This window comes from Pan troglodytes, chromosome 6 (assembly GCF_028858775.2).
Source record: "Pan troglodytes isolate AG18354 chromosome 6, NHGRI_mPanTro3-v2.0_pri, whole genome shotgun sequence".
In the NCBI taxonomy this organism is placed as follows: Eukaryota; Metazoa; Chordata; class Mammalia; order Primates; family Hominidae; genus Pan; species Pan troglodytes.
In genome coordinates this window covers 54388482-54413390 of record NC_072404.2, presented here as the reverse complement: position 1 = coordinate 54413390, position 24909 = coordinate 54388482, and the positions used below count along the sequence as shown (strand labels likewise).

General features: G+C 35.7%; 1 protein-coding gene across 3 annotated transcripts in view; it reads right to left on the bottom strand.

Moving 5' to 3' along the window:
* ABCA13 (ATP binding cassette subfamily A member 13) overlaps positions 1-24909 on the bottom strand; it is a 477235-nt gene that overhangs the window by 58889 nt on the left and 393437 nt on the right. For all 3 annotated transcript variants that reach the window (XM_009442731.5, XM_016957445.4, XM_009442734.5), the window contains exons 56-57: positions 8344-8494; positions 1449-1583 (exon numbers count right to left, since the gene is read on the bottom strand). In XM_009442731.5, the coding sequence (XP_009441006.5) occupies positions 1449-1583; positions 8344-8494 (286 nt within the window). The remainder of the gene's footprint in view (positions 1-1448; positions 1584-8343; positions 8495-24909) is intronic.

Here is a 24909-nt window from a genome sequence, read left to right as displayed (position 1 = left end):
CATCTGCTGGACACTGGGCTATATGCTTAATGTAGTTTATTTTATTTACTGCTTTCAATGACTCCATGAGACAGACACTATTATCAGGACAATTTTCAGATGAGAAGGAAGCAGGCATAGAACATACAAGGCCAAGTGTTGGGCAGCTGCAGAAGCAAAATTCAAAGCTTGTCAGTCAGACTCCAGAGTCCCCACCTTGACCACTGTGTCACAGGTTTGGGCATCCACGGAAAGCTGAGAGCAAGGATGTATCAAAGAAAAGCATGTCAGGGTCTGCAGTGAGCCAGGTCATGGCTACAGAGCAGAGGCCCCTTCATTCATCTAAGGAGATGCATTGTAAGAGGCTGGGCAAAGGGAAATTCCACAGAAAGTAATGAATGCCCACGTCTTGTTAACTACTCAACATAATCCTGCCTCATGTTGAAAATAAAATGTAATTTGTAAACTTCAGGATTGTGCAAATGGTAGTTTTCATTATCAGATTCCGGAATATGAAACTATACAATAGTCTAGGAATTTGGACATTGCAAAAGCAAATTTATGGCACCTAAAAAGAATATTCAGGTGAGTTTCCAGGAGACAACCAGCAAACGATGAGACCATTTTCCCACACAGACCTTCTCAATCCCCATTTACTACCCCACTAAAAGGGTGTATTCATTTGATGAAGAAAGATAGAAAAAAAGGAATCTGTTTTGTTTTCCACACTTTTTGACACCCCTCAGACTCTCTACTGGTGTGAAGTCCAAAGATGCACTCTACTGATTAGAATCCAATTTATGGCATGTAACAATAGCCTTTATTTATTCTTTCAATGGCATTACTTGTATTAAGAGTTATAGCTGTTTTATGAAATGCGAGACAATTAACTCCATTTCTTGACAATTTTTGCCTCCAATTAATGCTTTGATTCATTCAAATCAAATTAATTGCAGTTCCCAGATTGATTATAGACCACCCTGTCTCAAGACCATTGCATATACTCTACCCTCTTGCTGGAGTTTTCTTCCCTACTCTCAACATCATATCCATCCTTCACTCTCAACACCCATCTTTAAGATTCACCATGACAGGTGTCACTACTGCTGTGATAAACATACATCTACACACAGAAAAAGACATAAAAGCAATATTCTAGAGGAAAACATAATTGGTTTTCAGATTACAGATGAATTCTAATAATCTTTTAAAACACTGTTTTAATGTTAAAATTTTATAGAATTTTCAGCTTGACAAATATAACTGAATCTAGCAAAAGATAAATGTTTTATTTCTGTAAAATACAAATGACATTTGGGAAATGCTGGCTTATGGCAAAACAGTTTACTAGTTTGTAGAACCAGCTTTGCAAGTTCTGAAGTTACTTCCCAGAAAAACCCTTAAAATCAGTGTATAAATCAATATGCAATATGTATCTTACTCCAAGATATTGACATTCTTCTACTCACCAATAAAAGAATGTCAGGTTTCCCCACCAGGGCCAGGGCTGTAGAGAGTTTCCGCTTGGTTCCCCCACTGTAGGTGGCCACAGGTTTGTCCGCGTGGGCTTCGAGGTGTAAGCGCCTGATGAGGTCTCCAGCAACCTGGAAGAGAGGCATGTCCATGTGCACACCAGCATACACCAAAGTGCCCACCAGACAGCTGGTCTCAGTCCTCATTCCTGATTCTACCTCCCACTAACCCTGCCCACCTTCACACATACAATCAAGTACATCTCCTGAAACATCCCCCTTTACCATACAGGCAGTAATTGAGAGTGAACAGGTGGGAGTTTTCTGCAGCTGGAGACATCTAAGTGATGGTCAGAATAATCACATCTAGAGTTCAGGGAGCAGGGTGGGCAAGAAACACACTCAAGGTTGGGGGTCCAGATAAATACGCATGTTGAGGTGAGCAGAGAGGGGTATGCCAAAAAGAAAACTGAGAAGGAAACAAATGGGAATGAAACTAATAGCGGTGTCAAAACTTAAAGGGAGAAGACAACCGAAGCAGAAAATTTTCTTTATTATTTTAGATTCAGGGAGTCTATGTGCAGGTTTGCTACATGGGTATATTGTGTGACACTGAGGTTTGGGCTTCTAATGATCCCACCCAAGTAGTGAGCATGGAACCCAACAGGTAGTTCTTCACCCCTTGTCTCACGCCCTCCCTCCACACTTTTGGATTCCCACGTGTCTACTGCTGCCATGTTTGTGCCCATGCGTACCCAATGTTAAGCTCCCCCCTATAAATGAGAACACACGGTATTTGGTTTTGTGTTCCTGTGTTAATTTGCTTAGGATGATGCCTCCAGCTGCATCCATGCTGCTGCAAAGGATGTGATTTTGTTCATTTTTATGGCTGGAGGGAATTTTCAATATTAACACAAGGAAAGAAATATCCCTTTGACATTGAGAAGCCACTGTTAATGTTTGCAAACTCAGAGTTTGGTTTATAAAGTAATTAGAGATGGGGAGGAGAATGGGAAATATTTCTTATTTGCAACTGCCGAAAACCACTTTGCCAAGTCCCAAGGATGGTGGCAGCATTTGTCAAACCTCACCCCTCCAGCCACAGGAGAGTTCAGACTGTACCCAAGAGCCTGCGGTTCACAGCTTCTTTCTTCTTCCCTGCCTTCCACCCCGCCAGCTTGTCCCACATCCTAGAAGGCCCAGCCCATATCTCTCATCAGAAAAAATAATTGTCACTTCTTCTGTGTGATATATGTGTCACCTCTTCTGTGTATTATATGTGTCTATAGAACACTTTTATTTAGCATTTCCCATTGTAATTTGTACCACACTATATTTTCTGTTTCCAGTTCTATCTCCTATGCTGGATTAATTCTTCCTGGGGTCCAAGGTAAGCAATTTTTTGTTTCCAACTTAGCATAATTTAAAAATTTTCCACAATTTTATTTAACTCTTATGACCATAGAAGTATTAATATAGATTCATTTTTTAGATATCATCATATAGCCAAATTGACCAAGATCATATTTTAATTCAAATTTACGAGAACAGGGAAAAATTCTATAGGACTAAAAAGATTGGTTAATAATTGTGCATCCCAAATAACTGAATAAATATAAACTAATGTGTATACTCTTTTTGACAAGTACATAAAAGTTAGGATAATAACAATAATGATAATGAAGCATTAAGAACTTCCACAAATATTAGGATAATCATTATGCCCCCCAGTAAAATCTTTCAACAGAAATTATTATATGGCTTTACTTGTGCAACTTCAAAATATGTTGCAAATGAACGAAGAGGCTCAAGGACTGGTCTTATGGTAAAATAGTATAATTCTAGGAAATGCAGATTTCAAGGCCCAAAAGATATATAAAGATGAAATATTTAATCTCCTGCTATCTGCCTAAGAAAATCTTCTCAAGGCCAGTAGTTGGTCTTATTGAAAGTCAAGTCGTTTTCCCCAGAATGTTTTATATGAATCATCCTTTTTCCTGGCTCCATTCAGAACAATTATTTCAATTATCACAAGTTGAATAAAAATTCACTTAAGTGAATTTTAAAATATCAAAACAAAACGTTTTATTCATCACAAGCAAACAAACACAAATATTAAAGGAAGGGTCATATAAATGAAGAAATATAAATGCCTGGCATTTCAGGAATTAAAGAGATAGCAGAAGTAGTAATGTAGCTTCGTCCAAATTTTTCTCACAGAAGAATGGCCAAGAAGTGTAAATCAGTGCTAGATAAACACTCATATGAGAGATGAAGGAAGGAAACCAGGGAGGCTTCCTGGAAAAGGAGGCAGATGTCCCCATAAAAGAGAAGAAAACTAAGAGCATGATAGACCCTGTTAGAAAGCTTTATCTGTCGGGAAAAAGTCCTTACTTAATGTCATCTATATGTTCTTGGAGACCGCTTTAACCGAATCAACATTTAATGAAACCAATTTTACCATAAGCTGATTGGTAGAAATAAAAGTTCCTATGTCATATGTCTGGTCACAAAAACATCTCCAAACTTCTAAATAAAAAAAAACTTCTAATAGCAAACACTGAAATAAATGTGAGCTACACATATATTTGTGAAAGATTAACAAAAACATGATTTACCCAATTACTCCAGTTCAGGGTTGAGGGTGGTCAGAGCCCATCCTGGAAGCTCAGGGCACAAGGCAGGAACCAGCCCTGGACAGCATGCCATTCCATCACAGGGTGCACTCACACGCCCACATATACTCACCCACATGGGCTCAATATAGACACACCAAAGAAACTAATGTACACAGCTTTGGGACATGACAGAAAACAAGTGTACCTGGAGAAAATGTATGCAGCCATGGAGAGAGCGTGCAAACTCCTCTCCGACAGTGGTCCTGGCAGAAAATCAATTTTATTTTTCTCATCATTGTAATGAAACAATGTTGAACTAAACAATGTTATTTGGGGACCTGCTGTACTAACAGTGGTGAGGCTGGCAAAAATGACAAATTGTGAAAATGATTGTTTTGGTTATTTTTAGATCTATAAATATTACAAGAAAAAGAGAATGAAAATGTGTGTATGTGTGCATGTATTATAAAGAAATGTTTAGTTACTCTCATCCATGTTATTCAAAGATTAGCCATACATAAATGAAAACTGATAAACTGACAAATGAAATAAAAATAATAATATATGTACCTGGTTCTGGAGAAATGCACCTGAGAATGCAAGTTACATTTTGAATAAACTTGCCAAATTATTATTGCATATTTTTATGAAGTTAGGAAACATACGTCATGTTTTCCCAATTTCACAAAAGGTTAAATATTACAGCCTGCAAATTCTGGATTGGTTAACCATAGGAAAGATTCCAGAGTATACAGGAACAAATGTATTAGTTTGATCCAATGTTTTCTGAATGTCATGTTGTCAGAAAATAACTGAAAATAGCCTAATAAGAAGTATTTTGCTGTAGTCTTTTCTGCACTCAGCAATACTGTCAAAGTAATGGCAAAAGCAATGCCTTAGCAATCTCAGTTGGCAAAATACTGCCTAAAATCCCAAAATGTCAAAAGTTCACAGAATCTCTCTCTGTGGTTTGGTATTTTTCTCTCATGAAGCTCTAGAAATTGTACCATACTTCAGGCAAGTTACTGGGATGCATTTGTTTTGGGATGCTTTCGTTTGCGGATGCATTGGTTTTGGGATGAATCTCAATGGGATATGCACTGGGATGCAAATCCCCAGTGTTTATTCATGTTTGGCACATAGTAGGACTTCCATAAACATCACTGGAGCCAAAATAAATTGCCCTGAGATTCACACATACATCTATCGGACTCCAAAGCCAAAGTGTTTCCACTAGCACACATAATGGCCAGGTCAACATTTCTGTGAGACTAAAGACCAAAATGAGTCGTAAAGTAGGGAAAGGGAACCAAGGATTGCAGATGGAAATGTTTATCCTGGCCCTTCCTCTGAAGATGACCTCCTGTCCCCATTCCTACTATCTTATAACTTCTAGCTCCTTCTAGCTAAACTGACTGTGTGAATGGAAGAAAACTTAAATATAAAAGTCATGTCTTTAGAGAAGATAAGGGGAAGCAAGACACAGTAGGGATAGTCCCTGGTAGGAATGTGCAGGTACTAACAAAACTAAGATGATGAGGGGCCATACCTCTTCTATACCAGGGAAAACTAAAACACAGAATTTGCCAAATCTCTTCCCATTTAGAAGTACTGGTTGTTTGTTATGGTATGACACTAACATTGAAACTACCTAGCATGATGAACTCTGACACATTTTCTCTAGCATCCCAGACTATGTAGCCCTCATCTCTTGCATCATTTGGTAATAACCAAGTGATATAACTTAATATAACATGTTTTACAAGGTTAATTAAATTGAGGCTCAAATATGTACACTGCACAGTTTTGTGCAGTGTAAATCATGGGAAATTTGAAAATCATTGTTAACTTGTCAAACCTAAGTTCAAGCTTTATGAAGTGGCATCTTATTCTTACCTCATCAAACTTTTGAAAGGTTGAGGAAGTGAGCAATTTGACCATACTTAGAAATGACCAGCAAGTGGAGCACAGGTGGACTGGCTCAGCCATGGCATGGGCTCTGAGGGTCTCCGGGAGGGAGGAGAGGGGACTGTAAGGCTGAACAAAGGAGCCTCCCAGCAAGCACAGAGGGTCTTCCACTAGAATCATAGAGCTTACAATGGTGGCTCTCCATGTTACAATGAAAATAGATGGCAGCCTGAAGAAAACAACTAAGGTGAGCAGCAGATGTGTCTAAAGATTACCCCCATATCTATGAGTTCTGAAAGCCTGGAGGTGAGGCACACATGTTGATTCCAACTCCAGACCAATGGAAAGCCAGGCAGCAGGAGGAGCCCCATGTTAGAGAAGTCATGCACTAACCCCACACAGTTTCCACTTCTTTGGCCATCCCAGGGTTATAAAAATAAGGCTGAACTGTTAATACCACCAGGAATTCCATCTTATACAACTAACAACCTGAATAAACTAAGTGTCAGAGTAATGTCTTAGTCAAGAACTTGTACCCTGGAGCTGGTTTATATGGTTTCAAAGTAAAACCTTGCCAAATACCAGCCATGTGAACATGGGCAAGTGGCCTAATTTCTCTGGTGTCTCAGTTTTCCTGTGTCTCTGTGTCTCAATTAAACTGTGTCTAATTTCTCAGTTTGTAAAATGGGAATAAGCATCTACTTCATATGGTTGCTGTAAAATACTTAGAACAGTACCTGATGTGGAAAAAATACTGAAAGATAAAACTATTGTTTTCCATTATTTTATAATAATTCTTTCTGGACACCTTGTGATAAGCACCTCAAAATGGATATGCCTGTTCTATAACTTAAATATTCCCAAAATATATAGAAAAGAAAATTTGTTTCCAGAAAAGGAGCTAACTCCTTTGCAAACAGATGCAAAAGTGTGCAGACATCTTAGAAACAAGAGCAAGTAGCAATACTGTCTGCAAAATCAGTTACAGTTTTATAAAGGAAATGAAGGCAGTTCCTAATTGGTTACCATTTAAATAACTTTTATTGGTAGAACAATTCAGAAAAACAAAGTTGTAAGACAGATGAATATCAAGACACAATTGCCCTGAATGACAGAAAGCACCAACCTACATTAACAAGAGCTTTTTCATAAGCATGTTTCCCTCGAAAAACAAAAGTGCCAGCTTAAAGCCTTTGCCAAGCACCCGCCTCTTTCATCAAAAACTAACAAAGAGGAGCTGACAGAGATAAACACCGATTAAAAATTGAGCCAACAATTAGCCACGGATGCCAATAACTGTTTAACTACAACCAGCAGGTCTCTGTGGGGTGGTCAGATCTTTGCTTTATTAAGACGGGAGATGGGAAAAGGGGCCAGAGTCCTTACAATGAGGTGCAGACATTCTGTTTAGTTTCACTTAAAGTTAGAAAGCATAAATAAGAAACAAATGCTGAAGCATTATAAAAACAGAACAGAGAATGAATGTTCATGGACCAGTGAAGGCGAAAGCTATTAGTTTTGTCTCCTGTGAGTCCTAGAATTTTCGCTCTCCCGCAGAATCTAATTGCAAACGCATCATATAAGCCACTTATTTCTGCTTCTAGTTCAGAATCCAGAAATCTGAGGAGCACGCACCCCAGACATTCTATAATGAGGTGCAGAAAAGGTAAAAATGTGCTTAAGTAACTGCAATTTTGGTGGCTCACGGTACAACATCCTGAGCTGTCAATCAAGGCTGTCCGCTCTGCTTCGCTGACCTCTACTCACACAGAAGAAGTGGCAGCTGTCTTTTGCTCTCTCACTGCTCCACCTGCCTCTCTCCTGTCACAGGCAGTGATGGAGGTGGGGGTCTGCAGTTTCTGCCACTCCTTCATTCCCCTAAGACCACCCAGAAAGGAATCCCCTGGCAGGAGGAATCTGTCCGCCCACTCATCAGGAAGTCATTCCTTCCAACAGTCCCCCAGATTCCACACATAATTTGTGCCCACTCTTTCACAAGCCCTGAAAATACAGAGTTTGTGATATTTCTTCCTGAATACAAGTTTGTAGTTCAATAAATGTAAAAGGCATTTAGAGAGGAAGAAAAGAGCAAGGGGGATACAAAGTTATAAATGATGTATTTATGCTTTAACTCCGACCACATGACTGCCTCACACAGATACCTTTTAAATATATAATGTAAAATAAGGGAAATATATTTAATGTTTTCTTCAGTATAATCATATTAGAAAATCTCTTGCAGGTAAGTTTATCTGATACTACAGTTCCTTCTCCTCATAGGGTGAGAGAGCTGCCTTGGAGCCAGAGGTGGTCACCAAGCATTCCTCAATGGGTCCCTTTATCTAGAAGACCCCAGGGAGATTTACCTCAGGGATGCACTGTCTTGGAATCCCGCGTAAGCTACAGTAATAATAGAGATGTTCCCAACCAGTCAGAAGCTCGTCCAGGGCATCCTGCTGGGGACAGTAGCCAATGAGCACGCCTGCCGCGCCAGCAGAAGACAGGTCCACGGCGTCTCTGCAGAGAGAAGCAGCACAGGCTGAGAACAGCAGTTTCCCAAACTGGCACCAACCCATTTTTAAAATGTGGCTCATCAATAACAAGTCCACTGCAGTTTATTTAAAACAATTAGTTCGTTTCACAATAATAGGTTCATTTCATGAGACGTGAAGAATACAAGAAGTCACCCCAAAATAGGCCTCTTTGGCATATGGATTATTTTGAGCTAAAGGCAACTGAGAACCAGAGGACACAGGAAAAGCTCTTTATCTCTCCTTAACTGCCTAAAAATTCAGTAAAAATGTCTTCTTTTGAAAAGGAAATTCACATTTACAAAGGAAATTTTCATTTGTAAAGATGTCTCCCTACCAGAAAGAGAGCTACTTTCCCAGAAAACTCTGAACTGGAGAGACTTTTATCTGCATAATGAGACAACCCTAGTCCACCATACATTTCCTCCCCTCACCTTCCCATAGCTGGCCTCCCCTGCCCAGAATCCCCAAATCCCTTTTGCTTTGTTTAGCCTCATATGGTACATAAGCCTCAATCATCTGGGCAGCTCCTTGAGTCTTATTTTTTGTGTGAAACTCCTGTGCCTACATACATAATCAAACTGTTTTTTTATTAATATGTATTGCTGAATCAGGTGGGAAGACTATATTTAGTTTTATAAGATTCTGCCAAACTGTCTGCCAAAGTGGTTGTACCATTTTGAATTCCCATCAGCAGCAAATGAGAGTTCCTATTGCTCTACACTGTTGTCAACATTTGGTATTGTCAGTGTTTTGTATTTTACTCATTCTATTAGGTATATAGATGCATTGCATTGTTGCTTTTATTTGCAATTTTCCAATGACATATGATGTTGAGCATCTTATGAACTTATTTGCATCTGTCTTCTTTGGTGATACATCTGTTCATATCTTTCACCCACGTTTTAACTGTGCGTTTTCTTATTGTTTAATTTTAAGGATCTTTATGTATTTCATATACAAGTCTTTTATGAGACATGAGTCTGCAAAATTTTTTCCCAGTCTATGGATTGACTTTTTAATCTCTTAACAGTGTCTTTTGCAGGGGCAGAAATGTACTTTAATGAAGTCAAACTTACCAACATTTTCTTTTACGGATCATGCTTTTGATAGTGTATCTAAAAAGACATTGTCACATCCAAGGTCACCTAGATTTTATCCTATGTTATTTTCTAGAACTTTTATAATTTGTATTTTACAATCAGGGCATAGATCCACTTGGAGTTAATTTTTGTCACAGGTATAAGTTAAGTGCCCAGATTCATTGTCTGGCATGTGGATGTCCATTTGTTCTGGCACCATTTGTTGCAAAGATGATTATTTGCCCACATGGTTGCCTTTGTTCTTTTGTCATATATCAGTTGACTGTATTGATGTGGGGCTATCTCTGGGAATTACTGTGCTTTTATAGTAAATCTTAAAGTCAGGTAATGTCAGCCTTCAGACTTTGTTCTTCTTCCATACTGTGTTGCCTATCATGGATCTTTTGTCTTTCCACATAAACTTGAAAATCAGTTTGTTAGTATCCACAAAGTAACACTGGGATTTTGATTGGGGTTGTGTTAAACCTAACATTCAAGTTGGGAAGAACCAATATCTTGTTGATGTTAAGTTTTTCTACCCCAAAACATGGAATATCTATTTATTTAGAGCTTTTTCTATTTATTTCATTAGGATTTTGTAGTTTTCCTCACATAATTTGTTAGATTTATAGCTAAGTATTTCATTTTGGGGATTGTTAATGTAAATGATATGTTTTTAAAATTTCAAATTCCAATTATTCATTGTAGATATATAGGGAAACATGACTTTTCTATATTAACGTTGTATCCTGAAACCTTGATATAAATGTTTATTAGTTCTAGGAGTATTTTTTTGACAATTCTTTGGGAGTTTCTACATATATAATCATGTCATCTACAAGCAATAACAGTTTTATTTATTCCTTCACAATCTGTGTGATTTTAACTCCCTTTTCTGCTCTTATTGCATTATGTAGGACTGCTTGCTGGCAGAGTATTGAGGTAAGAATGGAGAGAGAGGACATCCTTGTCTTGTTCCCAAACTTAGGAGAAGGTATCTAGCTTCTCATGATTTAGTATATTACTTGAAGGTTTATTACAGTGTTCTTTATCAAGCTGAGGAATGTCCTTTCTGTTCCTAGTTTGCTGAGAGTTAGTATCATGAATAAGTGTTGGCTTTTGTGAAAAATGTTGTTATGCATCTGTTAATAGGATCAAACTATTTTTTCCTTTTATTCTATTGTTGTAATGGATTATATTAACTGATTTTCAAAAATTGAACAAACCTTGCCTATCTGGAATAAGTACTTCTTTGTCATAGTATATAATTCTTTTCGTACATTGTTAGACTCAATTTGATACTTTGTTGAAAATTTTTGCATGTATATTCATAAGAGATACTAGGCTATAGTTTTCCTTTCTTGTAATGCCCTTGTCTGGTTTCAGTATTATGGTAATGCTGGCCTCATAAAAACAGTTAACCATATTTGTTCTGTATCTATTTTCTAAAAGACATTGTAGTAAATTGATATCATTTCTTTCTTAAATGGTAGAATTCACCAGTGAGATCACCTAAGTCTAGTGCTTTTGCTTTTACGGTCATTAGTTATTGATTCAATTTCTTTCAATGATATATACCTATTTGGATTGTCTATTTCTCCTTGTATGTGTTTGGGTAAATTGTGTCTTCAGGGAATTGGCCCATTTCAAGTAAGTTATCAAAGATGTGGGCATAGAGTTGCTCAAAATATTTCCTTATTAATATTTTAATGTTCATGAGATTAGTAAGGATAACATCTTTGGTTTTTGATATTAGTAATTTATATTTTCTTTTTTTCATGGATAATCTCACTAGGAGTTTATCAATTTTATTTATTTCATCTTTTAGTTCATTGATTTCAGCTTTCAGTTTCATTGATTTTTCTCTATTATTTTCCTTTTTATAATTTTATTGATGTCTCCACTAATTTTTATCATTTCTTTTCTTCTACTTACTTTCAATTTAATTTGCTCCTCTCCCTCTAGTTTAGTAACATATAAGCTTAGATTATCTATTTTAGGTCTCTAATCTTTTCTAATAGATGCATCAAATTCCATGAATTTTCCTTTAAGCACAACTTTTGCTGTATTCCACAAACTGTGATAGGTTTAAATTTCATTTTCATTTAAGCCCAATTTTTGTAATTTCTTTTCTGATTCCTTTAACGTGTGTGTTACCCAGAAATAGGTTATTTAATGTCCAAATATTTGGGGATTTCTAAAGCTATCCTTCTATTTTTTATTTCTAGTTTAATTCCATTGTGGTTTGACAGCATAGTTTGGATGATGTCTATTTCTTTATTGTTAAGCTGTTATTTGGGCTTTTAGTGTGAGGTTTGAGTTTATCTGACTAGAAGTTATACTGTGCTTACTGGTGGCTGTCTCAGTGGTGTTAGTTCTAGTGTCCTTGTGTTTATACCCAGTTGTCTTTGGGTTTGCCTAGAGATTCCATCTTAAATAGAGTCTGAGGCTTGTAGTTCTCTTAGTCCCTGGTTATTACACAGGAGCACCACTGATGTGGTGGTGAGGAGTTGGTTGAGGGGAAGAGGTCTATATTCCCACAATCATGTCTCAGTCTTCTAGAGCCTGAGCTGGGCATTTCCCTTTTCCCAGGTCAGTTAGGCTCTGGAAAAGCAGTTTCCCCTTTGGGCTGGTCTTTCTAATGCTTACAGAGGTCTGGGCATACTTCCATATAATTAACTCCTGCTGAAAGCATGAAAGGATTTTTCCCCTGTCTTCACACTGAGAATCTGGTAGGGTTCCTGTAGGTAATACTCACCAGTGAGGAGCCCCCAAGGCTACTTTCAAGTTAGTCCACACTGAGCCTACATCACTTTTTGATTATAGTGGATGTGTTCCTACTGATCCTGGCCTCATATGGTGACTTCTGCTTCTGGGTCTCCTGATTCACAGTCCTGGGCTTCCTTCTAGTACAGTCGTTTCTCTATATCCGTGGGGGGTGGGTCTAGGACTCCCCTTGGATACTAAAAATCCATGGATGCTCAAGTCCTTTATATAAAATAGTGTAGTATTTGCTTATAACCTACATACATCTTCCCAAATACTTTAAATCATTTCTAGATGACTTATAATACCTAATGCAATGTAAATGCTATATAAACGGTGGTTATGCTGTATTTTTTAGGGAATACTAACAACAGGAAAAGTCTGTACATGTTCAGTACCAGCAGAATCATCCCTTTTTTTCTGAATATTTTGTGGCACAGTTAGTTGAATCCATGGATATGAACCCACGGGTGTAGGGGGTCCCCTGACTGTCTCTCTAGTACTGGGGTAGCAGTTTGCTTTCTGACCTCAAATCTCTGAGGGATCTAAGAAGAGTTGATAATTTTTAGTTTTTAAGGTATTTTCCTGTTGTGAAAATGAAAGTGACAACTTGCAAGCTCTTTAAATGTTGTACCAAAAGCCACAACTCAGTACCTTTTTCAGTAGAGTTTTTGTTTCATTTTTTCATGTTCCACATCTCTGACCCACAGGAAAAGCTATAAATTTTAAATGTATCTCTCCATCCTCTACATTGTATACCATTCTCTTACTCATCATGTCAATGGCTTCTAATCTACACAGTAGAACAATTTCTCAAGTTTATCACTGGCAGCGCTAATTTAATATTCTGCACTTTTAATTCTGTTGTATGTGATAAATATAAGAGAAAACAGAATTTAAGATCTACTGGGTACTTAATTTCCTTTACATTAGTTTCTATTACATCCATATTCTCCTATCTTTCAAATTCAGCTAGCACATTTATCATGAAAGTTTCCACACTTATGTCATAAAATTTTAACCTTTAAGTCTTTAGAGCATCAACTTTTAAAAAACCATTCCCTTATGTTTAAATAATAAAAATATCCATGTATAATTTTTAGTTAGAATCTTTCCGTAGTGCTCCAATCAGCTTTTGTACCATAATTATTCTGGTGTATTATTGTTTATGCATTCTTCTAAAGAGAGCAAGACTGCCAGAAAAAAATACAAAATATCCACTTAAGTTTATGGTTCAGATAGACAATGAATAAATGTTAAGTCTAAGTATGTACCATAAAATGTTTACATGTGTTATGCAAAAAAAAAAAATGTCTACTGGAAACTCAAGTTTCAAGTATTTTCTGGATAGGGGAATATTTATAAATGTTAATGTATATATTACCTGTGGCTTCAAATATACCATCCATGTGCTATATTATCCTTTCGCTTTATTATCAAAATTGATGCTAAAATGGGAGTTGTTTTCAATAGCCCATAAAATAATGGAACAGCTGGATAAAATGCAGAAAAATCTATTTAAAGACTAGGAATTAAAGATTCAAATCCCAAAAAGAAGAAACTCACTGAGAGGAGACATGTGTTTTGTTTGTTTTTCCTCAAAATATTAGTCACACATATAAAATGAGGAAGAAGAAGTAATGATGTTGTGGAGAAAGTGACGGCTAAAAGGCAGAGGAGCTAAGCAAAGCTGTTATTAGTCTTTGGAAGAGATAAAAATTGAGATTCAGGGCTACCAGAGCAGACAGGACTTGAGAGGCCAATATCCCAGGGGGAAAAAAGTAAGAAAAACCCTGTAACTCTAGGTGTCTCATGCTTGAGATGTTCATTAATGTATGAGTAATGCAGGTCTATAATTGAAGAGGGAAATCAAAACACAAATCTAAGAATCTAAAAAGTAACTAAACCTATCAAATTTATAACAAACCTGGAATAACCAGCTGGGATAACAGAAACTGTCATTAAGCAGACATTCAGGTGTTGGGACTCTGGCAAATAAACGCGGCTTTCAGTCAGGGCCATTGAACAGTGAAGCCTCCGGAAATGTAAAAATAGACAAGCCCTTTAAAAAATGTATTTAGTAAGATCATCCCATTTTCTGTGATAATTTTATCTATTCTAATTCCATATCAAAGCTAAAGAGAATTCTCTTTGAAGTAAAACAGAATCATCCAGAGACTCTAAATGTTTTCATTTAATCAAAATTTATCAGTTGTTATGGGTTGAATCGTGTCCCATCCAAAATAATAGTAATAATAATAATAATATTGGGGTCCTAACTCCCCATGCCTTGGAATATGACCTTATTTGAAGATAAAATGTCACAGAGAAAATCAAATTCAAATGAGGCTACTATGGTGGGCTCTAATCTGGTATGACTGATGTCCTTAAAAAAAGGAAAATGTGGACACAGACACATATATAGAGGGAAGACTATATAAAAACACAGAGAGAAGATGGTCCTTTATAAGCCAAGGAGACAGGGCTGTAGCAGATCCCTTCCCCACAGCAATCAGAAGGAACTAATAGCAACAGCTTGATCTCAGAGTTCAAGCCTCTAGAACCATGAGAGAATAAATTTTTCCTGGTTTAAGCCACTAAGTTTGTGTTCTGTTGTTGTTCTTGTTGTTGTTGCTTTGAGATGGAGTCTCACTCTGTAGCTGAGCTTGGAGTGCAGTGGTACAATCATAGCTTACTGCAGCCTCGAACTCCTGGGCTCCAGCAATCCTCCCACCTCAGCCTCCCTAGTAGCTCAGACTACATATATGCACCATCAGGCCTGGCTAATTAAATGTTTTGTTGTTGCTGTTGTTGTTTTGTTTTGTTTTGTTTCTGTTTTGTGGAGATGGAGTCTCGCTATGTTGCCCAGGCTGGTCTCAAACTCCTAGCCTCAAGTGATCCTCCCATCTTAACCTCCCAGAGCCCTGGGATTACAGGCATGAGCCACTGCACCCAGACAGTGGTATATTTTTATAGTAGTCCTAGAAAATGAATACACCAGGAATACCACTAAAAATAAATAAATAAGATAAAAAACAAATAAAATAAAAATAAACCCACAAGTGATATAGATATTGGAGTTATCAGACATAGACTTTAACATAGTTTAATTAATAAATGAACAAAAAAGAGGAAAAAGAGGTGAATTATACTAGAAAATTGAAATCTGTTTAAAAAATCAAATAAAAATTTTAGAACTGGAAAGTTATAATAAGCAAAATTAAGACAGTAACAGAGTACTTTAAACATAGTAATGAATAGAAACATTAATATAATTTGATACAAAATACCAGTATCAGGAATACTAACATCACTTAAGATAGATATTAAAAATAAAATTTTAGTATATTATGCACCAAATTTCTGCATAGAAATGGAATAATTTAGATGGAATAGAAAAATCTCTTAAAACATAATAAACCAAGAAAAGGAAGAAATAGAAAGCCTAAAAATTTCTACATGTAAAACGAAATTGAATCATTAATTAAAATTGTTTTGATAAATTTAGACCCAAATGCTTTCATTAGGGCATTCTTTGAAACATCTATGTAAAAATTACATGGATCATACACTATTCTGGAAAACAGGCTGGAAACAATTTTCAAGTTACTTACTGAGGCCATTATTCCTTGACAATTAAACCTGGCAAATGTGTTACAATAAGTAAAATTCACAAGATAATTTCATATAATAATCACCACAAAATTTTAGTAACTATTACCCAATTAAATCAAGTGATATATAAAAGGGGTATTAAATTTTGACTAAGTCAACTTTATCCATGAATTCAATATTTTTTAAATAAAATTTAAAAATTATTTAATGTCACATAATATACTAAGAGTATAAAGAAAAGGTGAGAAAAAATAGTAAAATGTTAAAATTATTGCTTATAAAAATAGCTGGGCATGTAGTCCCACCTACTAGAAGGCTGAAGCAGAAAGATTACGTGAGCCCAGATGTTTGAGGCTGTGGTGAGCTATGATCATGCTGCTGTGCTCCAGCCTGGGTGACAGAGCAAGACCCTGTCTCTAAATATATTCTTTATAAAAATAAATAAATAAAAGTAAAAAATTGAGCTAGAAAGGAAAATACAAACGAACTTTCTTAATCTGATTTTAAAATGTATGCCAAGTCCATAAAAGCTATATATTTCTGTTAATAATAAAATATGTATTTTATTTTATTTGAGACAAAGTTTCACTCCATCACCCAGGCTGGAATGCATTGGCACGGTCTCGGCTCACTGCAAATTCTGCCTCCAGGATTCAAGTGATTCTCATGCCTCAGCCTCCCAAGTAGCTGGGATTACATGCGTGTGCCACCAGGCCCAGCTAATTTTTTGGTATTTTTAGTAGAGATGGAGTTTTGCCACGTTGGGCAGGCTGGTGTTGAACTCCTAACCTTAAGTGATCCATCCACCTCGGCCTCCCACAGTGCTGGGATTACAGACATGAGCCACTGCACCCAGCCTATGTTAATCATAAAATATTTAAAGTTTTCCCTTTCATATCAAAAACAAAAGTAAGGTCCCCATTACCACCTCTTCTATTCAACATTATAATGCCAGTGCTGGCCAGTGCAATAAGGCAAGAAAAAGAAAGTTATAAAGATTGAAAGAAAATAATAATGTTGTATATATTCAGGAATGAGATCCTTATGTGTATAATATATACAAAATAATCTATACCTAGACAAATCATAATCAAACTGTCAAAGACTTCAGACAAAGGGAGAATCATGATGGCAATGAGCGAAGTGACTCATAGTGTACAAGGAATCTCCAGGAAGGTTAATAGCTGCTTTCTTAACAGACATCACAGAGGCCAGAACACAACAGGATGGCATACACAAAGTGTCGAAAGGTTAAAAGAAAAAAAAAAGCTAGCCTAGAATTCTACAGTAAAGAGGAAATAAAGAAGAAATGACTATCTTTTAAAATTTAATGAGAGATTAAGATATTCACAGCTCAACAAAAACTGAGAGAGTTTGTTGACAGTGGAACTGCCTCAAAATTACTAAATGAAGTCTTTAAGCTGAAATGAAAAGTACTAATAGTAACATGAATCCACATAATGAAATAAAACAAAAAGCACTGGTTAAGATTACCATATAAAGAAATATAAATGACAAGATAAATGTACATGTTTCTTGTAATTCCTTTTTCTGTTTTAGTTAAATGCATTTACATAATAGAATAATTTAAAAATCAATGCTGATGAGCACACAATCTCTAAAAATGTAATTTGTAATAATAATAGCATAAATGAGAGAGGAGCTATGTAGAAACACAATTTTATAAATTATTGAAATTAAGTTGGTATTAATCTAAATTAGAGAATTTTAACTCAAGATGTTAGTTGCAATCCCCAGGAAAACTGCTAAGAAAATAACTCAAAAATATATATAGCAAAAAAACACAATAAGGACTTAAAGTGGTATGTTAGAAAATATTTAGCACAAAAGATGGCAGTAATAGAAGAACAGAGGAATGAAAAATATAGAGGAAATATAGAAAACAAATAGTAAAATGCTGGAAACCAATTTTACCATCTCAATAATTAGATTATTTAGCTCATTTACATTTAATGTAATTACCACATAATTATCAATTAATTCTACCATTTAACAAATTCATAGATTGGCAGACTGGGTTTTTTTTTAATTATCCAACTGTATGCTGTCTATAAAATATACACTTTAGAATCAAAGTCACAAATAGTTTGAAAGTAAAAGGATGCAGCCGGGCGTGGTGGCTCACACCTGTAATCCCAGCACTTTTGGAGGCCGAGGCGGGTGGATCACGAGGTCAGGAGATCAAGACCACCCTGGCTAACATGGTGAAACCCCGTCTCTACTAAAAAACAAAAAATTGGCCAGGCATGGTGGCAGACGCCTGTAGTCCCAGCTACTTGGGAGGCTGAGGCAGGAGAATGGCGTAAACCTGGGAGGCAGAGCTTGCAGTGAGCCAAGATTGCGCCACTGCACTCCAGCCTGGGCGACAGAGTGAGACTCCATCTCAGAAAAAAAAAAGAGGATGCAAAAAGATATACAATGAAATCAGTATCCAAAAGAGAGCTGAGGTGACTCTACTAATATATAACAAAATAGACTTGAAGAAAATATTGTTACTAAAAACAAAGAAAAACATCTTATAACAATAGAAGGGTCAATTCCTTAGGAAGATAGACTAATCATAAAAACATATGAAATTAAGAACAGAGCCGCACAACACACAAAGCAAATGCTGACAGCATTAAAGGGAGAAATAGACAATTCAACAATAGAACAAGTTCAATACACTATATTCAATATTTAATAGAATAACTATGCTAGAAGATTAACAAAAATATAGGAGATTGGAACAATACAACAAGATAACTAGACCTAAGAGACTATAGAGACTTAGAACTCTCCATCCAAAAAGAGCAGAATGAACATTCTTCTCAAATGTATATAGAAGCAATTCTCCAGAATAGAACAAGTGTTTGGCTATTAAAAAAACAAACAAACAAACAAACAAAAAGACTTATTAGCTGGGTGCAGTAGCGCAAGCCTGTAATTCTAGCACTTTGGGAGACCAAGGTGAGCAGACCATTTTAGGTTAGGAGTTCAAGACCAGCCTGCCCGATATGATGAAAAACACTCTCTACCAAAAATGCAAAAATTAGCTGGCCATGGTGGCAGATGCCTGTATTCCCAGCTACTTGGAAGGCTGAGGCAGGAGAATCACTAGAACGTGAGAGGTGGAGGTTGCAATGAGCCGAGATCATGCCACTGCACTCCAGCCTGGGTGAAAGAGCAACACTCCATCAAAAAACAAACAAACAAGCAAACAAAAAAACTCAGTAAGTGAAAAGGACTGAAATCATACAAAGTATGTTCTTTGACTACAATGGACCAAAATTAAAAATCAATACAGAAGCAATCTTTGGGAAATTCCAAATGTGTAGAAATTAAACAACATACTATTTCATAACCAATGGGTCAAAGAAGAAATCAAAAGGAAAATGAAAAAATACTTTGAGATGAATGAAAACAAAAACACAACATATCAAAACATGGTATTCAGCTAAAAAGGTGCGTAAAGAGAAGATACAGCTGTAATATCTGTATTATTTTTTAGAAAGGTAGATGTCAGAACAATAACCTAGCCATTTACATTAAGAAATTAGAAAAACTAAAGCAAACTAAAACCTAAAGAAAACAGAATAAAAAAATAATGATTTGAGCAGAAATAAATAAAATAGGGAAGAAATAATAAAGAAAATAATCATAATCAAAACTTGATTCTTTAAGGTCAATCAAATCTACAAACTCATAGCTACAATGACCAACAAAAGGGAATAAGAATATTAAAATTACTAAAATAAGAAATAAAATATTTCTACCAATCTTAAAGAAATGGAAAATTTTTTAATAGTCTAAATATTCGTATGCCAAAATCCTAAGAAATTTAGATAACACGGACAAATTCCTAGAAAGACAGAAAATACTGAAAGTGACCAAATGAGAAAAAGAAAATCTAAACAGATCCACAAGTAAAGATACTGAATTAGTAATAATAATAATAAAAACAATAAAAACAATGCCAAAAAACCTTTTCATAAATAAAAGCCCAGTATCAAATGGTTTCACTGGTGAGTTCTACCAAATATTTAAAAATGGATTAATACTAATGCTTCTAGACTATTTCAAAAAGTAGAAGAGAAAAAAAATTCCCAAGCTAATTACATAAGGTCAGTATCACCCTGATACCACAACTAAAGACATGACGGAAAACTATATAACATTATTTCTTATAAATAGATATTTTAAAATCCTCAACAGAATACAAGTAAATCAAATCCAGCCCATATAAAGAGAAGTAGGCACTATGCTCAAGTGTAATTTATTCCAGGAATGCAAAGTTAGTTTAATATATAAAATTAATTATTTGTTGATTCTACCAATCATCTATTCCATGTTAATGGAATAAAGTGCAAAAACCACACATCTCATTAAACTCAGAAAAAGAATTTGACAAAATTCAATACCCTTTTATGATAAAACAGGAAAAGAATTTGAGATAAAAGGAAGTTATTGTATGAACCTATTTATATGGAATTTCCAGGATACTCAAATCCATGGAGATAGAAAGTAAATTAATGGTTGACAATGGGGGGACGCAATGGAGAATGATTGTTAATTGGTATAGGGTTTCTTTTCAAAGTAATGAAAGTGTTCTAGAGTTAGTGGAAATCATCATATGGCTTTATGAATATGGTAAAAATCACTGAATTGTTACATTTAAAAAATTATAAGTTTGATAGTATGTGAATTATGTCTTAGTTAACCAAAACACTACCAGTATTTACAAAAGCTAAACACACACATGCTCTATGGAGGCAATTTCATTCATATGCGTATCGGGGATTGTTCCTAACAAATATCTGTCATTATTAATGACAATAAAACTATTGCAACATGTGACAATATGGAAGCATTTTACAAATATGATTTTATAGGAAAAAATCGCTCATGTAAAAATATAAACTGTATGATCTCATTTATATAAAATTCACAAACAAGTAAAACTAACCTATGCTAATAAAAGCCAGAACAGTGTTTATCTTTGGTTTAGATAGGGTCATGAAAGGAGTTTCTTGGGGGTCTGCCAAAGGTCTCTCTCCTGATGATAGTTACATGTATGCTAATACTATAAAAGTTCATCAACCCATACATTTATGATTTATGAGTATTATATACTCAATGTTTAAGTTGATATTTTAAAACTTGTTGGTAATCTCCACACATTAATTAATCACCTAGCACAAATGTTCATGTCTAAAAAAGGTTTTATATAAGTTCTGATAGAATGTGTTTGGGTGGTCTCCTACCAACTACTCCCCAATCTCAATGAGCTCCCTAACAATGTAAAGCCATATTTTAAATGTTCTAAAACACATAAAGATATGGAATACATATTCAGATATTCTTTGCATTGTCCAATGACCCCAGCACACTTGCAGCCTCTGCACTGCCCAAGACCCATACTCGTTTTTTTCTACTCAGTATCTTTCAACTTCAAAACATGAAATACAGCACTCTGCGAACACAGGGATTCAACAATGGAAAAGGTCTTTCTGCCTTCAAAGCAACCCGTCATCCAGTTCAATGACAGCTGCCTAATTTTTAATTACTTAGATTATATTTTTAAACTAAGGGCATGACTTCATAATGAAAACAAATGAAGAACCTTTACTTCCACTTTCAGAGCAGGGTATCTTCTGTGTGCCGTACAATTAAAATGGTTGCATTTGCTTTGCAGTTAGTGGGAATCACCTCACTCAACTTTTGCACACAGCATATCTATTAATTCTTTAGATTTTATTAAGCAGTGATGTGTCTATCACTATAAGTAGTTCGGTAGAATGTTTGTGGAGAAGATCCAGAGTGTGCTAAACCACAGTAGAGGTCAGTACTCAAATAGCATTTTAAAGACATGTTAAGTCAAACTGTACTGTGATTTCCCATGCTCTATTTTATTAGCTTAAATACCTGCTGCTCTGTGAATAGCTAAATTTCTTTATGTGAATTTTGGGGGCAAATAAGGATCTACGAAGACCAACCTGACAACTCAGTTTAAGTGAACAGGACCCATTTTCCATGGTGTCTTCTTATAATCCAGATGGAAGCACTAAGTGGGTACAGCCTTGTGCGGATTTGCATACAAAAGGAGGTCATATGATAATAAAGCCTTTCAGCAAGGCAAGAGCTTATTATCTAAACCAGAGCTCATTCTGACTGACCTAGAAGAAGTGAGCTCATCTATACAAATCTTCTAATCTATCTCTGTGAGATGCTAACCAACATCTCCTTAACCAAAATCACTGTCAATCATATTGATATTATTAGAAAATGCTCACATCCATTTTACAGTTTCCATGCACTTGCATTTCAATTATCTCAACCTAGCAGTGAAAGTCATAACTGTATGCTTTACGCTTCAGCACCACTTGGAAAGGCAAGACATTTTTTAGTCCTGGGTGGGACAGAAAAGTGAGCTTCAAGTGGCTTTTATCATGATGCATGCTGACTGGCTGTTTCTCCCCCTTTATTTAATGACATAACAGATCAAGAAATTTTGGAAATTAAATAAAATGTTTGGAGCGCTCTGAGGGGTCTTTGCCAGATCAAGAACCTTCTCACTGCAGGCATTTAATTTCCTTTATACTATCAGCAATCTGTAAACCGTGAAAGTAGGTCAATGAGAGTCAAGAAAGAACAGCTCAATGGTCCTGATTTGATTTGCTTTCCAGATAGTATTTTAAATTCATTTGCTTCCAAACTGCTGGATTCTCTACTGCCACTGGCCATACTTTATAGGAAGGTTAACCCCCAGTTTACCACCTGCCCTTTCATCAAGTGACTGGATCCTGAATATCTGAATTGTTTCTGTGTGTTAACAGGAACGTCACAGGCTCCTGTCTGCTGGTCTTGTTAGCTCTTAAACATGGGCCATGTGTTTGTCAGGAGAAGGCCCTGAGCCTGTGACCAAAACCAAAGAAACTGAATCCAAAGACAGCTTCAGGGAGCATACACTCCATGACAGCTTGACATTGTTTTAGAAAGATTACGATGCTCTCATGCTGATTTGTTTCTTACATATGGATTAGGAATATGTTTTTACCTTCTTCTTTGTTTTTGTTTTTGTTTTGTTTTGTTTTGTTTTGAGATGGAGTCTGGGTGCTGGGATTACACCCATGAGCAACCATGCCCGGCCTTATCTTCTTTGAAAGGTAGAATAAGTTTATTCCCCCGGTTTAAAGGTACACACACACATACACACCTATATAACCCTCTAATACAAGTTGAAGTTCTCTCAGGTATTTCAGATTGGTATTTAAACATCACTACAATTGCAACATAAGAGAAAACAGTCATTCATTTAGGGACTTCAGCAATGATTTTTATTCATTTTCTTCCTTTGTACTTGGCTGAGGGAGACGTCACAAATCTGATTAAGTTATATCTTTTCAAAACAGAAAAATTAACACACAATTATATTTTCATACTCCTGAGATTTTTTTTTGTTCTTGCCCATGAAGAAAATGTTATAAACTACTGGCAAAAAAAAAAAAAAGCTCATTAAATTACACACATGCTCTGTTCATAGCAGCTGCCAATCTTCCCACTTAATAATTTATTGGAGGAAGAGACTAATATATCAAAGACATGTTTTTAAAGAACAAATGGTGGCTTATGTTTATCACCATTTCCGCAGTCGCTCAGACTTTTCATTTAATGTTTCTTTCATTTGGTGTCTTAATTTATGACACACACAGGTTCAGTTTTAAAAACTATCCAGAAAACAGCACAGTTCCAGTTTTCTTAGAACTCCTTTACCAAATCTAATTCTTCCACAAAGTTAGTGTTAGAGATCAAGCAAGTCACTGTTAAATTTTACAGATTCCGGATAGTAAATATGAGAGCCACCAATTCACATAACAATTGTCTGTAATATAGCTTACACATATTTGTATTATTTTCCAAATATATGTAGATTCAAAAATTTTAAATGCATTATTAATTCCATAATAGATATTGTCAGGGAGGTTTTTAAACTTTTGTATTTCAAATTTTTCTAACGTATTTTCTAATCTATTTAACTTTTTAATTATATAAGAAATTTTTATATAAAGAAATACCAAAACTTTGCTATTTACAAGATATTGATAGATTGAGAATGTTAGTACAACTATTCTCTACCTGGCTGATATTTTTAGATATTTAAGCAAGGGAAGGTAAACTTACTAAGATTTTTATTTTCCTAAAGTGATATTAAAAAAAAATTCCTATGTGAGCACAGGTTACTTTACCATATTATGTGTCAAAATATACTAAGAATCATTATTATTAAAAAAAAGTTGAAACTACAGCTATCAGAAAAAAGAGCTTCATTTTTTTGTTAATAAGCTGTTGATAACCAGTAGCCATAAGATGATAATGCCTCAGTTTTATACCATTCTTTAAATCTGTCAGTGTCTTTCAGAGATTCTAATGTATTTTACCTCAAAAAAAAAGACATGGATAAATTGAGGTTATTATTATTTTACAGATTTAAAGGGGACAGAATTCAGGACCATATATGACAGTTACATTGGACCAAATCAATGTGCTAGATTAGATCTGAGAGATGTGTTGCACCCAGAACCTCTGGCTGTGGGTCCAAGTCTCACTTCTAGTTTCATGCCACGATGCTTTCCCAAAAGAAAAAAGCTAGAGGGAAAAAGATGAAAGGAGATCTATTTAAAAAGAAAGAGAGGAGATGACATGTGGAGTTAGGGATATACTAAATAACTTTGCTATTGTTTATACTGAAGAGTTAATATAGTCCCTGTAAAGAAGTAGGAAACCAAGCATTATATAGAGTTATATTTGTAGAGGAAACCAGAGAAGCTAAACACAGGCTAGAAATCCTCCAAATTATAGGAAGAAAGATGAGGCCATGCAAAACACACAAACACACACACACAAGCAGTAAACAAAAACAACAAAAGCTAGACCATAC